General features: G+C 46.0%; 1 protein-coding gene across 1 annotated transcript in view; it reads right to left on the reverse strand.

Moving 5' to 3' along the window:
- DTHD1 (death domain containing 1) overlaps nt 1–17,321 on the reverse strand; it is a 468,974-nt gene that overhangs the window by 232,253 nt on the left and 219,400 nt on the right. Inside the window, exon 5 of the mRNA XM_086964002.1 lies at nt 5,034–5,278. Coding sequence (XP_086820128.1) covers nt 5,034–5,278 — 245 coding nt within the window. The remainder of the gene's footprint in view (nt 1–5,033; nt 5,279–17,321) is intronic.

Below are 17,321 nucleotides of genomic sequence, written 5' to 3' on the forward strand. Positions count from 1 at the left end.
CAAAGAAATTAACCATATAAGCAGATTAAAGAAATTACAGTAGGGAAGGCCTCTCTTAGTTGCAAGTCCAAGCTTCTTGCAACACCACGTGGTCGAGATCCTGCCAAGCACAAAAAGGGGCAGTAAAGATTTCCCGCTCAGGCCTCTAGCGTCCTGCAACGTCAAAAACAACGATGAAGGACAATTTTTAGCGGAATTTCCTGAACCGTTGGACGAGAAAAGAGCTTCACATTTCAAAAAAGTCATAAATTGGAAAGAATATGATGGGGGTATAGGGGACGGGGAACAGCCTAGCAGTAGTGGCAGGGGTGGTAGGATAGGGAATAGTGGGGTGGTAGGTTGTCAACTGCAAACGGATGGAAATGAGTCTTTGGAGGATGGTGAAATATTGGATTATGAAAATATATCAAAAGTTGGTCAAGAAGTGGTCAAGAATAGGGGGGTTATACTAAAGATATTTAAAGTTTATATTTTTCACAGAATAAAGTAGGTGAGAACACGGAACACGGATTCGGTTCAAGGCATCAGAGCAAGGGAACGAAGAACAGACCGTTGATTGAGGATATTAGAAATAAAAATAAGGTGAGGCACATACTCAGTTTATGCCAAAGCTTTTGAGGGTAGATAAAGGTGTGGGTACTGACAACATGCTTGTTGTATCAGTAATGGTCGATAAAGTTGGTCAGGGAGTTAAGGAAGTGGGTACAGTAGAGGATATGGATAAGACTACGGTAAGTGTAGATAACGTAAATAAGAAAGAGTCAGAAGATAAGCCCACGTTGAACTTTAAACGCCTGCCTTATATGGGGTTTTCCATGCCTTTGGGGGCACATTTAAAAAAAACACAAAAGTCAAAATATGGAAAGGGTGATTTGTTGACGTATTTCAGCCTCTACATAGGGAAATACAAGCTAAAGAGGGCTCGAAGGAAGAGGCATGGGAACTGTCTAAGAGACCTAGGGTACCAATAAACATAGACACGTGGACTCCGGCTTTTCTCATATTTGCTAGCATGTACTGCGAGAAAATTCTCGACAGGTCAGTGTCATTGGTCAAATATTTGGACACGATTGGGAAAGCAGCGACAGAATTTGGGGGCTATGCTTGACTGCATTACGATGAAGAGTTTAAGGCCAGAACTAGTCTTATTAACTGAAAAGCTGTGGGGGGAGGTTAATAATGAGCTTTGTGTCCAATGGATGTACCCTCAACGGACCCCACCATCCATGCACACGGCCAGTGGATTAGAAGTTCCTTATAGGCCTTTTCAGAGTAGACCCACCCTAGAGGGTGGGTGGGTGTTTGGAACAGACCTCAAACAAGCGTCTCCTGAGCCTGCTGGAATTTCAATAAAGGATACTGTGCGAAGAACCGAAGAACCCCTGTGAGTATAAACATGAATGCTCTAGGTGCGGGGGTAAGCACACAGTCGTGCAATGTTTTGTAGAATAGGCTAAGTGGGGAAGTGGCTTGCCAAACCGATGAAGAGGTCTTTGGTTTCAATCTGGAAATAAGGGCTTCTACTTCAATCAGGGTGGACAATTTATATAAATGGTTGGCATTCTACCCTGATACACAGGAAGCAGCCTTGTTAAAATGGGGTTTCAAAGAAGGTTTTAAGTTGGGATACCAAGGGCCCCGAGTTCGTAGATTTGCACAAAATTTAAAATCGGCAAATACATTTCGACATATTGCCAGAAAAAACTTCTAACAGAAGTACACGAAGGAAGAATGGCAGGGTCTTTTGATTCTTGGCCTTTAGAGAATCTAATTGTGTCACCCTTAGGCGTATTTCCTAAAAAGGCTGAAGGAGAATTTAGAATAATCCAGCACCTTTTATGGCCGCAGGGATTTTAAGTCAATGCTTTTATTGCTAAAGAGGATTCCATGGTGCAATTTACATCAGTTGATTCAGCTTTAGCAATGATTAGAGGCTGGGGGAAAATTCGAAATTGGCAACATGTGATAATAAATCAGCTTTCAGGTTATCATGCAAATTGTTTGAATCATTTACCTCTTTTCTTCAGTGGTGTTTTTCTTTCCGTACAGGGCACACTGGAGTTACGCATTACCTTGATGATTTTCTTTTTATGGGCAAAGCAAATTCCCAACAAAGTGAATGGGCGTTACAACAATTCAAGATGATTGCAAGGGACATGGGTGTGCCTTTAGCAGAGAATAAAACTGAGGGCCCCAGCTGTTGCCTCACATATCTTGGAATTGAAATAAATACTAATAAAATGCAGGCTAGGCTTCCTCAGAAGAAAATAGAAGAAATATTCAGGCTTTTGGATCATGCATGCTCTCTGGAGAAATTAACATTATGGGAAGCCCAATGTTTGCTGGGCCATCTTAACTTTGCATGCAAAGTCATACGAGCTGGCAGTTCCTTTTGCAAACGCTTGGTTTTTTATATGTCAGGTGCTAAATTTCTGCACCATAGAATCTGGATTATAGCACAAATGAGAGAAGATTTTGAGGTTTGGTCCTCTTTTTTGTCAGATTTGAATGGTATAACACTTTGGTCGCTTGATGAAGATTTCATCTGGCAGTTGTTTTCCGACGCCTCCGGAGCCAATGGTATCAGCCTTTTATGGGAGGGGAAATGGTGTGCAGAAAGTAGCTATAGCTGTGTGGGGAAAGATGCTGGCTAACAGAACCATGATATTCAATATGGACAATAAGACGGAGGTTGATTTAGTCAACGGTCAAAAAGCCAAAGACAAGCAGATGTTGAACATACTGCAAATTGTTATGCTAGGTTGTTTAAACTTTAACATTACATTTAAGGTTAAACATATTGAGGGAATAGAAAATGATATTGCAGATGCCCTATCTCGTTTTAAGTGGGAGAGATTCCGTGGTTTGTCACCTGGAGCAGAATTACGGAAGACTCGAGATATGGAATTTGGCAATGTGAACATTCATCAGCTCATCGAAAATTCATTAGCAAAAAGCACTAAACTGGCTTACAGAAGATCATGGCTGGAGTTCAGAGACTCGGGAGCAACGTATAGAATTTACGATAGAGCGGGGTTGCAACGGCGTAGAGAAGATGTAGTTAATTTCATTATGCGCAACATCAGTAGGAACATTTCTTCCACTACAATAGCTGGTAAATTTAGCTGGTATAGCCTTTTATGGGAAGTTCTTTTGGGGCTATGAACCATCGCAGGTGAAATGGGCAGAAGAATATTACAAAGATGGGCAACGGCTAAAAAGAGAGGGCTGTACAAAAGAGAGCCGATTTCTCTTCAGTTGTTATATAAATTGCTAATTAGTTTTCAAGAGATCTGTTTTTCCGCATTTGAATTCCACTTGTTTAAATTGTGCATGATCTGGCTCCTCTTCAGAGAATTCAGGGTATCAGAATTATTAGGAAATGCCAATAATGATCACATGAATACACACAATGTATTTTTGAAGCATACCGATATAGAACTTTTTCTTGAACATTCGAAAACTGACCAGACTGGCAAGGGTTCAAAAATAATTTTACAGGCCATAGGTGGTATGTTATGCCCCAGACATGCATGTTTAGAATTTTTAGCAATAGGGGGTGCACATTCAATTTTTATTTTTCGACACTAAGATAGCTCTCCGCTAAAAGCATCACAATTGTTATGTGTTTTGAGGAAGTCATTAACACAAATAGGAAAGGATCCTAGCAAATTTGGTACACACTCATTTCGGATTGGGCCAGCTTCTGAAGCAGCAAGATGGGGGTTTTCCATTAATGATGTTAAAAAATCGGGGCGATGGTCTTCAGATTGTTGCCTTCGTTATATCAGACAGTTGGAGCATGATAGTTAATTGGTAGAGGATATTAATTATTTTTTCTTTTTAGGCGTGATGGTAGGCTCAACAATCCCACAGCATCAAGTATGGATTATTGTGCACTCCTTCATCAAGTGGGCGGAGCAATCCAAAAAATTTCATTTTGGGAAAAACTCTGGTTTCTCTTCAGAAGATGTGGTGCTATCTTGGTGGGGGAAAAGCGGCAGGAAATGGGGCAAACTCATTCCTTTGGATGTGTGAGTTATCGACAAAGAAAAACTTGCAGAATGTAGAGAGTGGCAGACAGATATACTGCTGTTAAACAAGCAAGAAGGAAGGTCAACAGAGAGTTACAGCGTTTTTGTTACATTAATAAAATACATTGGTTAATTCATGATGAGATTACTAAAGAAGATTATCAATTTTTTAGACATGACGGCATTCACTTGTATTTCATTGGAAACAAAATTTATCTTCTAAATATAAGAGAAATGATTGCTAAAATTTTGAATTTACACACATGGTGTTGATGTTAGTCTGTTGAAGCAACAGATTTTGTACTTGGACTTGCTTACTGCCCGATGGGGGCTCCTGGGGTCGTCACTCGCAGATTTTACACCCCTGGATGGCTTCAGGCAGATAGTATGGCCCATGGGACAGGTAGGCAATTTTGATTGGCCCGCGTGTTGCAGCACGAGCCAGAAGCGCGAACGTTCTGCGTTGCGCACTTTATCTTGTTCGGGTGAGGTAGGAGAGGTAAAATGGCCGGCTCACCAACCCTGGCATGGTATCTATATTTTGTAGTTTGTTTTTGTCATACATGTTTATTTGAAATGATTTTCTCCTGGTGGTCGTCACTTGGAGAGGTGGCAGAGTTGGAGGAGTTCAAGACAGGCAGGAAGGGTTAGGGGCATTAGGAATAGCTTTGGACAGAGGGAAACAAGGAGAGAAGTTGGAGGCAAGAGGTAGGCAGGAGATGGAGATAAGGGTTTGGGGAGGAGAATCAGGCAGAACAAGGTTGGGTAAAATTTGCTACGGGGATATTGCTTAGGGGCGGGGGGTGTTAGGTTGGAATATGTGTTGTATTATGATCTGTATGCCAAAATATATTGTATTGCCTACCTGTCCAATAAAGCAGCCTTTTACCCCAGATTTTGGACTTGTTTTTTACCCGAAGTCTGTTCTATTTTTATATACATTTAGGTAGGGTCCCACGTTCATTCTTCAGTTGCAAACATTCTCATGTGGACACTCACCGGTTTTCGAGGGCAGCGCTAGCTCTGGGTGCTGAGGCACTGTCAGGCCTTCGCCTCTCTCCATCGTCTGCTTGCTTCTTTTTGTCTGGGTTTGGTGGGCATGGCAGAAAAATGGTGACTGGCTTCAGGAACTGCTGGCTGGAGGGATGCTGCATGTAAATGAGTGGAGTGGTGGCGACTAACGAATGAAAAACGTCATGCTTCACCTTTAGTGCTGCAATAATAGAAGCATCAATGGGCTGCACCTGCAAGCAGCAAAAGAAAAACACACATCTTACAAAGACTACCTGAAGCCTTCAAACTGAGAATACTGCCTGCAGGATGGATTGCTCGCTTCCTTAATATGAATAATTATTTATAAGATGTTAAATACATATAGGTATTGTGCTTATTTTCCAGTAATGCTGCCGACAATAACAATATAATTAGTTTCTTTGCATCATATGCTAGGACTGACTACCAATTAAAAAAATATTAACATGCCAATAAAAACATGATTTAATGAAAGTACAGCTAAGGTAGAGATGGTCAGTAGCCATCTTTGCTGCAGCAGGTGTAGTGGCACTGGTCCCAGTAGTTTTGAGGACCACTCCACCTCGCTTATGTCTGTACTGACTCCCCAACAGGGAACTTATCTTTTCTTGCATGCATTAAGGTCCATCTCGCCTCTGTTGTGCCACGGATCAGAGAACAGCAAAAGGAACAAATGATGGATGGAATGCTGAACAATGCAATCATTCAGCCCAGTCACAAAGATCTCGGTTTATTCCATCGTTCTTTTCCCCACCACACCACCCCAGTTTGGACCCAGCAATATGCAAATCAGCCTTGACCCTGTTCCTCATGGGAACAGTCCAGTCTGATCAGAGAACGACCACATTGGTTAGTGCATGGTAAGCAGAGCAGTTTAGTGCAGGGTGAATAGAGCAGTGCATGTCGCATTTGAACCTTGAGGACTGTGTTTGCCTATTATAATCATAATGAGATATCCCTGCCGAGTGTCCTTTCTGCATACACGAATAGCAAAGTGTTTCTGAACAAAATGCTCCCGTATAATGTTTATTCTGACCCACGCTAAACATCAACATGTCCAGCAAATCCAACAGTGAAATCAGGAAAAGCACAAGAAGAAAAGGTGTAGAGTAACAACACAGTGACACAGTGTAACCTGTGCATTCCTCATCACTACTCTGAAGGACCTAACTGTAAAGCAGCAGAACTGTAAAAACACATACTGATGATATAAATCCAATATGTAACCTCCACCTGGAATCCCCACAGCAACCCTCTTTTGTGAGCTGAAAATTAGCAAGAAGGCTGATGATGACAGAGAATCCTTCGATCAGGAGACTTTACCTTATCGAAAATGTCTGTCTTGTTTACATTTTGAGTGATTACATCTCGAGCAGTCAACAAGACAGAACAAAAGTGGTTTTATCTGCTACTTTCCACCCTAATAACACTTTTTCTGGAAAGAGTTGTTTTGCTTTACTGAAATATGTAAGATGGAATCTGTGCATGTTACTGTAGAATTGATAATGTTGGTATACTAGTGTTTAAATACATAGACGAGTATGTGATTACATTCAAGCTTGTAGGTCAGAAGAACGAGGTCACAAAAATCGAGATAAAAATATATTGCATTGCCTGCAGAATATCAGCTACCGCTATTTTGTCAATGCATATACAGGTAAGTATAGGTCTACTATACCTTGAAGACATAAGTTCATATATAATTGAGGTACCTGTTGTGTGTGTTGGCCGCAGGAGCATGATCGAATAAGCGCCGCGGCAGCAAGGACACACAGGACACCAGTTATGCTCAACCGCGTGGTCCGGACTGCCTCCGCCGGCCAAGCCCCTTTTATTATAAAGGTGAGTACGTGACGTCACGCGCTCGCGTATGCGCACCCTTCGGTGTGCATTCAACTAGACCTCTAACCAGCGGTTAAGAACATTACATTCCTTCTAACCTTTATTTGAACCAAACAACACAGTGTATATAAAGTCACTGAAAATCATAGTAACGGAATAAGACAGGCCATCCGGCCGGTTACCAGTCTGAAGGTTGGACAGTTCGTGCTCAGCCCACAGCAAAATCCGCCAGCTGTGACGACGGAGCCGGGTTCCTCCTTAGCCCGTATCCCGACGCTTCTCCCCGGGCGGGGACCCTCGGGCACTCCGGAGATCGTCCAGGGATCGGGGGGTGCTGATTCGGGGTGTCTCAGGTGTTGCGGGACCTGTCGGCACGTCCTCGCTTAGGGCATCCCGGTCTCCGCCTCCTGGACTGATCGGCCCATCGGGTTAGCTGGACATTTCCTCTTCAGGTTCTTGCTCCTGGGAGTCGGTGGTGCTTGGGTGAGCTTTCTTGAAAATTATATGTTACGGGTGACCGTCTCCGCCCCTTGTTGAGCTGTCACCATGGTACCAGTGTGCCACATGACAGTCCACGGCCTGGGCTCGAATGGGAGTCGGAATTTTCTCCCGGGATATCTGTCTCTCACATATACACGGTCTCTTTCCTGAATCCTTGATTCCTTGGCCTTTCGCCGAAAGCTTGCGTAGTTATTTGACCTGGTCCTGTTCGACAGAGTCTTTTGTGGGTCTATCTGGTTGGGAACCCAGTCAGGGTGGCTTGGGAGGGTGTCTCTGACCACTCGTCCCATGGCGGAGGGACCTGGCGCCGCTTCAGTGGTACGATGTGGCGTTAGTCGGTTTTCCCACAGGAAACTGTAGATCACTCTTTCCAGGGGGGCCTCTTCCGCATGGGCAATTCTGATAACTTTGTTCAGTGTGCGTATGAACCTCTCAACCTCCCCATTGGCTTGAGGCCAGCGGGGGGTCACCTGCCTGTGATGGATTCCCCAGTTCAAGGAGGTATTCCGCGAACTCTTGTCCTTGAAAAGGTGGTCCATTGTCGGTCTTGACGCTCTCAAAGATGCCATGCGTGGCTATGGTCTTCTCAAATTTTGCGATAACCTCCTTGGCAGTAAGAGTTGCTACGATCTCTACCTCCGAGTACTTGGTGAAGTCATCGATGATGAAGAGAACGTATCTTCCATCTGGGAGATGTCCGAAGTCCGCACTGATGCACTCCCATGGCTTCTGCGGGTTGTCTTCTATGAGGACCGGGGGCAGCCATTCAGGTGGTCCTGCGGCCTGGCACCATTGGCATTCTCTGACCATGTGTTCTACCATGGTGTCCATTTCCAGGAACCACACCTTGGCTCGGAGCCTGCTCTTAATCTTTGCCATGCCCTGGTGTCCTCGGTGGGCCAGTTCAGCTGCTTGCCGGGCCAAGCTTTCAGGCATTACTATTCGGGGTCCTCTTAGTAGACATCCTTGGCTGTCGACTGACAGTTCTTCCTTCACTCTCAGGAGCGTCTGCAGGGAGTTCTTGGCTTGTGGTGTCCTCTTGTTCAGGGATGCTTGTACGGGTCTCCAATCATTGGTCTGTAGGGCACTCGCCACCAGCTGGAGTACTTCATCATTGCGAGTGGCTTCAATGATCGTCTCGAGGCCCATGGGCAGGGGTCTCGACCTTTCTCGTACAATCTTCACGTACTCCTCAGTTTCCTCTGCGTCTTCTTTTTCCCCATTGGTGGCGGCTCGAGATTGCCTGGAGAGATAGTCTGCAGGATTGGTCGCTCCCGGCTTGTACTCTACTTGGTAGGCATACTCTTGTAATTGGAGGATCCACTTTTCGATCCAGGGTGGTGGCTTGGATACTGAACCTCGGAATAGAGGGATCAGAGGCTTATGGTCTGTTGACACTGTGAAGGGGTGCCCGTACACATAGACGTGGAAGTGTCGGCAGGCCCAGTGAATAGCGATTGCCTCTCGCTCTATTTGGGGGTATCTTTGACCTGTCTCGGTTAAGGACCGACTGGCATAGGCGATGGGGGCCCAGTCTTCCTTGCCTTGGCGTTGGGTCAGCACGGCTCCCAGGCCGTATGGGCTGGCGTCCACTGCAATGCTGGTAGGCTTCGCCGGATCAAAGTATGATAAAGTCATGTCTGCAGACAATGCTGCTTTTGTGTCCCGGAATGGCTTTTCCTGTTCCTCGCCCCACTGCCACGGTGTGGTTGACTTGGTGAGTTCTCGAAGGGGACGGGTGAGGTTTGACAGATCAGGGATAAATCTTCCACAGAAGTTTACCATGCCCAGGAAGCTCCTCACTTCCGATATGTTGGAGGGAGCAGGCGCCTCCTGTACGTCTTTTACTTTATCTGGGTCTGGGGCTATCCCTTGGTCTGAAAAGGTATAGCCGAAGAAACTGATCTTATTCTGGAGAAACTGGAACTTCTCGCGGTGCAGGGTCAGGCCTGAGTCCTTGATTCTCTGTAGCACACCTCTCAATCTTTGATGATGTTCTTCAATCGAGTTGGCATATATTAGCAGATCATCACTGATGTTTAGGACTCCTGAGAGTCCACTCAGGACCTCCCGGATGGTATTCTGGAATACCTCTGCTGCACTGGAAATGCTGAAATTGAGACGTCGGTAGCGTCTAAGTCCTACGTGGGTGGAGAACGTGGTTATGTACCGGGAGTCTGGATGGAGGGGCAGCTGGTCATAGCCCGACCTGAGATCCATTTTGGAGAACCACCTTGCTCTGTTTAGTTCTCCTAGAATGTCATCGACCGTAGGTGTCAGGTGCCTTTCTCTCTTGACTGCTGTGTTTGGTAGGCGCATGTCCACACATATGCGGACTTGGCCAGGCTGCTTCGGCTTGCGCGCCACCACGATTGGAGATACCCACGGGGTGGGTCCACTGACCTTTTCAATGATGCCCTGTCATTCGAGGGCTTCGAATTCTTCCTCGACCTTCTTTCTGAGGTGGAAGGCTATTCTCCTGTTTCTGAGTGCAACCGGTTGGATCGATTGATCAATGTGGCGTGAAACCTCTTTTCCTTTCAGGCATCCAATACCTCGGAACGTGTCCTCAAACTCTTCCAGTATAGTGTCTAGCTCTTCTGTCAGCACAGCCATTGCAAACGATATCAGTCTGAGTTCCTCTGCTGCCTGTCCACTGATGAGCATGCCGCTGCCCTCCTTAGTGACATAGACAGTTGTTGGAACCTTCAAGTTCTGATGTTGTAGTTCAGTCTGGAAACAGCCTATTAGCGGAATGGGTGTTTTCTGTCCATACGCAAATACCCTGATCTTGGCTGCCTGCAGGGTCGGTTTGTCCCTCAGCTGATTGTACACGTTCGCCGCCATGAGCTCGATGGAGGCTCCCGTATCGATCGTGGCTCTCACTTCCTGTTGGTGTATCTTTATGCGACACTTCGGGAGACGCCTCTTCTTTCGCTGTGGTTGGTCGATGGCGAACACGTAGTGGACAGGGTAGTCGTTGGAGTCATCGTCCATATCCTCACTGTCCTGATTTTCCCTTATGGCGTGGGCAGCTTCATTTTTGGATTTGGATGTTCTGCACACTGCTGCGAAATGGTTCATCCTACCACATGAGCTGCATCTTCTCCCTCTTGCCGGGCAGTCTTGAGCGCGGTGGGGCTGGCCTCCACAGTAGCCGCAGTCTCTGCGCCTGTCTTGCAATTTCTTCCCTCCGTATTGGCGTGTTTTCGGTCGGACGACATTGACTTGCTCAGCCGCGTTGACCTGTTCCGCCTTGACCGGGCGGTGGAGGGCTGCTTCCATGTGCGACCCTCTTGCTTGCGATAGTTCTTTGGAGCGCCCTAGCTTCAAGATGTCTGCCAACGGCTTTCCGTCTTCTTGCAAGATTTTTACTCTTAAATGCGAGGAATAGCATCCTTGTATTATTTGACCACGTATCTCCTCTTGCTCATCGCGGAATCCGCAGGTGCTGGCCAGTTCTTTCAGCCTGCCGTGGAATGCGTCAAGCGACTCATCTGCTTCTTGCTTGGCTTGACGGAAAATGAACCGTTCATAGTCTTTTCTAACCATTGGTTCGAAGTGTGCATTGAGCGCATTGAGGAGTGTGATGTATGTCTTGGGTGTGGCTTCCATTAAGGTTTTGTAGATCCTGTGGATGTCTTTCCCTCCTAAGTGTAAGAGTAGGGCTCTGCAGCGCTCCCTCGGCGTGCCGGCACCTTCGAAGTATATCTGCAATCGGTCCGTCCAGTCTTTCCAGCGGGGCGCTAGAGACGCTGAGGCACCATCCACCACAAAAGGTTCAATGGCGGGAATGGACGCCGTGTTGGCATGTGGTGGGGCCTACTGCACGTTTCGGGCTACTTTAGGCTGTGGCGCTCTGATTCTGGTCGGAAATGGCTTTGCCTGGACCCATTTCTGTGAATGCGCAACGTGCGCTGCCGGACAGGACTGCCTAGATCCCCACACGCAGGCACTGACCTTCCTTCCTCCTTCGGCACACAGGCCAGCCGCTCCGGTTTGTGGCTGTGTGGGAGCGTGGCTTCAGCCTGGACGCTCGGGGTCATATGGCGCCAATCAGCGGCATCGTGCATTGCGCAGGAATATGTCTTGCACACTCATGGGGACCGGCGCATAGTTCCGCAGCTTGATGCTAGTGTGTGGCGCGGAATGGGCCATGTGCGCCAGCCCTGCCGATCACCGGGGTCCGCCGTGTGGCTCCTCATGGCGGAGCGCGTTGAAGTGCAGTCGTTGTGGCACAGCACGGGTTCTCAAACCCTCGTCGCCAGTGTTGTGTGTGTAGGCCGCAGGCGCATGATCGCTTAAGCGCCGCAGTAGGAAGGACACACGGGACACCAGTTATGCCCAACAGCGTGGTCCGGACTCCCTCCGCCGGCCACGCCCCTTTTATTATAAAGGCGAGCGCGTGACGTCACGCGCTCGCGTATGCGCACCCTTCGGTGTGCATTCAACTAGACAGCTAACCAGCGGTTAAGAACATTACAGTACCTACATGTTTAGTTCACAACAGTAAAGCGATACTTTCCACGCATAGAAAACTTGAAAAGTCACACTAATCGCAGAGCAAATGTATGACAATCAACATCTATTAGTAATGGGCATATGTATTTATCTTTAGTTTATGGTTATATTCACATTGTAAATGCACATTAACTTGTGTGTTCTTATTTTTTTCATGTAGAAAACCCTTGCCCCACATCTCAATATGAGAGAGCGTTCCTAGGGTTTCTCACATGCAGTGCATTAGCATTTGCTTCACTACAAGTACGTGTGCAATTTGAATGGCATGAAATGGGTGTGAAATAACCCTGGCAAAGTGTGGTAATACTCACAAAGTTACAATTGTGTGTATGCTCACCGCATCCTGAATACCTCCTCTCTTTTCCCCTAGTGCAAACACAGACTTTCGTGATGGAGGAGAAGCGTAATAGCAGATTTTATAATTACTTTTGATTAGGATTTTTATAATTGACCCAAAAAAATTCAGCTGGATGCACACCACAATAAGAAAAGTTATGTTGATTCATTACTGAAATAAATCAACAAAAACAAGATAGCAAGCAGTATTTTCTTCTGAGAAACAATAATGTGTTTTATCCATAAATGTTACATTGACTCACTCACATATTTTAGTATCTGTTATATGATTGGTATTAATTTAATCTAAATCTGTGACGGCTGTAGACTGCCAATGCATGTGAGATGCATCAGTTTGCATACAAGAACCTTTCTGAGTATTCCTTGTTGTAAAGATTTATTCGACAGAAAGCGTCATAAAAGTTATGGAATGCATTTTTTTAAAGAAATTTATAAAAGAACAATCACACAATACCATAAACATCATATGAGCGAACAACGCATCATGATGGTCTGTTTGATCCTAGACATAATAAAACAATTATTGTAATCAATTTGTTAAAAGATAGGTTCTTCAGGTAAAAACAAGCAATTAATACAACAAGTAGAAATATGCAGTAACAACAGATTAAAAACAAATGGCATTTCATCTTGTTGACGGACCATTCTAAGTGTAATGGATGTCTGATGTTTGACTGGGACATTATAAATTTACCAACGGATAATGAAAAAATAACTAACAATAATAAAGTGTTTGTGCATGAGAAAAGATTATGTAATTTGATTTGATTTAATTCGTTAAGCAGGCTTAAGGTCGTCGCACATGAATATTGCAACCTCAGTCGGGTTATAGGTGTGTGACTCTCGAGAGGGCCTTCCACCTAGTGAGCTGTGCCTGGCCAAGAAACTTTGCTACGCAGCAAGCAAAATGAGGTCTGGGATCAGACCTAAGGATGATCAGGGCTACCTGGTAGTCCTGTGTGCCTAATGGATGACAGATCGATCTTATCCACTTTGCCCAGGAGTTTTTATATGACGGGCAGGCAAAAAATAGGTGTGCTACATTTTCTATCAGCAAAAACAACAATTGATGGACAGAATGCAGAACAATGTCATACATTCACCCCAATACAGAGATCTGGGCCTAAATCCATCGTTGTTTTGCATTCCACACCACCCCAGTTCAGACATGGCCATATGCAAATCAGCCTTGACCCTGTGCCTCATGGGAACAGTCCAGCCCGAACTGCCAAGCCATGTCTTTCCTGGACCGGAATCAAGCATCCTAGGACCGGTTTCTGGCTATCAGCCGTCTTTAGCCAGGATAGCTTGACTCCAGTGGTGTGGAGAGCATGGGACTCAAGTCTGAGCATACCCATCCCACTCGGGGTGACGAATGCAAAAACAACAATTGATGGACAGAATGCAGATCAATGTCATACATTCACCCCAGTACAGAGATCTGGGCCTAAATCCATGTTTTTTTGCACTCCACACCACCCCAGTTCAGACATGGCCATATGCAAATCAGCCTTGACCCGGTGCCTCATGGGAACAGTCCAGCCCGAACTGCCAAGCCATGTCTTTCCTGGACCGGAATCAAGTATCTTAGGACCGGTTTCTGGCTATCAGACGTCTTCAGCCAGGAAAGCTTGACTCCAGTGGTGTGGAGAGCTTGGGACTCACGTCTGAGCATACCCATCCCACTTGAAGTTCGAGTGGGCAGTTTGGGCTGGACTGTTCCCAGGGGGTACAGGGTCAAAACTGCTTTGCATATGGAAATGTCTGAACTGGGATGGCTTGGTGAGCAAAATAACGATTGATTAAACCCAGATCTGTGAGTGGGGGTGAATGTTTTGCCATTGTGCAACATTACATCCATGATCTTGTTTGTTTTGCTGTTCAACCTATGTGGCAAAGGTATGCCCAGACGTGGGTTCCATGCTCACTATGCCACTGGAGTGAAGCTATCCTGGCTGAAGACGGCTGATAGCAAGAAACCGGTCCAAGGATGCTTAATTCCGTTCCAGGGAAGACATGGCTTGGCAGCTCCCGGCTGGACTGTTCCCAGGAGGCACAGGGTCAAGACTGATTTGCAAATGGACATGTCTGAACTGGGGTGGCTTGGTGAGCAAAATAACAATGGATTAAACGCAGATCTGTGACTGGGGGTAAATGTTTTGCCATTGTGCAACATTCCGTCCATCATCTTGTTTTGTTTTGCTGTTCACCCTATGTGGGAAGGGTATGCCCAGACGTGGGTTCCATGCTCACTATGACACTGGAGTGAAGCTATCCTCGTTGAAGGAGGCTGATAGCTGGAAACCGGTCCTAGGATGCTTCATTCCGGTCCAGGGAAGACATGGCTTGGCAGTTCCGGCTGGACTGTTCCCAGGAGGCAAAGGGTCAAGACTGATTTGCATATGGCCATGTATGAACTGGGGTGGCTTTGTGAGCAAAATAACAATGGATTAAACCCAGATCTGTAACTGGGGGTGAATGTTTTGCCATTGTGCAACATTACATCCATGATCTTGTTTGTTTTGCTGTTCAACCTATGTGGCAAAGGTATGCCCAGACGTGGGTTCCATGCTCACTATGCCACTGGAGTGAAGCTATCCTGGCTGAAGACGGCTGATAGCAAGAAACCGGTCCAAGGATGCTTAATTCCGGTCCAGGGAAGACATGGCTTGGCAGCTCTCGGCTGGACTGTTCCCAGGAGGCACAGGGTCAAGACTGATTTGCAAATGGACATGTCTGAACCGGGGTGGCTTGGTGAGCAAAATAACAATGGATTAAACGCAGATCTGTGACTGGGGGTAAATGTTTTGCCATTGTGCAACATTCCGTCCATCATCTTGTTTTGTTTTGCTGTTCACCCTATGTGGGAAGGGTATGCCCAGACGTGGGTTCCATGCTCACTATGACACTGGAGTGAAGCTATCTTCGTTGAAGGAGGCTGATAGCTGGAAACCGGTCCTAGGATGCTTCATTCCGGTCCAGGGAAGACATGGCTTGGCAGTTCCGGCTGGACTGTTCCCAGGAGGCAAAGGGTCAAGACTGATTTGCATATGGCCATGTATGAACTGGGGTGGCTTTGTGAGCAAAATAACAATGGATAAAACCCAGATCTGTAACTGGGGGTGAATGTTTTGCCATTGTGCAACATTCCCTCCATCATCCTGTTTGTTTTGCTGTTCACCCTATGTGGGAAGGGTATGCCCAGATGTGGGTTTCATGCTCACTATGCCACTGGAGTGAATCTATCCTGGCTGAAGGCGGCTGATAGCCAGAAACCGGTCCTAGGATGCTTCATTCCGGTCCAGGGAAGACATGGCTTGGCAGTTCGGGCTGGACTTTTCCCATGAGGCACAGGGTCAAGACTGATTTGCATATGGCCATGTCTGTACTGGGGTGGCTTGGTGAGCAAAATAACGATGGATAAAACCCAGATCTGTGACTGGGGGTGAATGTTTTGCCATTGTGCAACATTCCGTCCTTCATCTTGTTTGTTTTGCTGTTCACCCTATGTGGGAAGGGTATGCCCAGACGTGGGTTCCATGCTCACTATGCCACTGGAGTGAAGCTATCCTGGCTGAAGACGGCTGATAGCCAGAAACCGGTCCTAGGATGCTTCATTTCGGTCCAGGGAAGACATGGCTTGGCAGTTCGGGCTGGACTGTTCCCAGGAGGCACAGGGTCAAGACTGATTTGCATATGGCCATGTCTGAACTGGGGTGGCTTGGTGAGCAAAATAACGATGGATTAAACCCAGATCTGTGACTGGGGGTGAATGTTTTGCCATTGTGCAATATTCTGTCCATCTTCTTGTTTGTTTTGCTGTTCACACTTTCTATCTGGGCATTGCAGCATGGACAGCCTTTTGAGGTTTTGTTGCATGAATGCCGCTTAGCAGTCACCTCACGAACAGGGAGAGTTTCATACCTGAAGTGTATGTACAACTTCCTGTTCCTCAGGACCTTAATTGAGAAATCTGTTTTGTTTGTGCATTAGAAACTTGTTCATTAACTTGCCCACATTAGAGTTGCTACTTGCCTGATGGTCTACCCATTCCCAAAAAAGCCATTTGAGGACGTCTCTCCCCAGGGGTTCCTGGCTATCCCAATAAGCTTGGAGGCCGATGGATGTTAAATTGATGATCTGACTATTGTAGGGTGTATTGACATGCGGCTTTAAGAGGCTTGTAGGTAATGGCTTCAGCAGTTCGGGGTGATGGGGTTTGGTGGGCCTAATACAACATAAGATTGTAGCTATCTAGATATCAATAGCTTTGAGTTTCCCTCTCATCCTCTATTTCATGTCATTTGGAATCCCTCTGTGATAGACAACTTAGCAATTGGCAGAGCCATAAAGGTGAGGCCATGTTGTGTTCCCCATAACTCGTCTACCAACGCAGAGATGATGAACAGCACTAGCTGTGCAAAGGAAGAGGATTTAGTGGGCTGCAAATATAGCATGTTACAATGCATGCTATTACATTGCATTGCTTTACAACGCTTTGTTGGAACATGACACCTTTACAATGCAAGTCATTAGATCGGCTTGCTGTAGGGGGCGTGTTGGATTTAGGAATAGTATAATCTACTATTCCAACTCCAGCCTGCGCAACAGAAGGGAAGGTGTTGGAATATTAAATTATACTATTCCTTAGATTGGAGCGCCCCCTACAGCAAGTCGATCTAATGACTTGCGTTGTAAAGGTGAAGCGATGTAATGACCACGTTGTAAAGGCTGTTTCATGTGGGCTGCAGAAAACAGACAATTCACAATTCGAAGCCTAAGATGAAAACAACCCTATTATTGACAGATACACTTTTAATAAACCACATATTGCTCCTATAACCTACAAAAATAGCTTTTTCACTTGGTCAACGCACCTACAATGTAAAATTAAAATGAAAAACCTCATCCTTTTACCCAAAAGTCATTGTTAATACAGAAGTACAACCACTTTGTTTGTGACTCTGAATAGGACGAAAAATGTATTTGGGAATAATTAACTTCCAAATTGAACTACATATATTTGAAGTACCA

This window comes from Lissotriton vulgaris, chromosome 3_2, assembly GCF_964263255.1.
Source record: "Lissotriton vulgaris chromosome 3_2, aLisVul1.2, whole genome shotgun sequence".
Lineage (NCBI taxonomy): Eukaryota > Metazoa > Chordata > Amphibia > Caudata > Salamandridae > Lissotriton > Lissotriton vulgaris.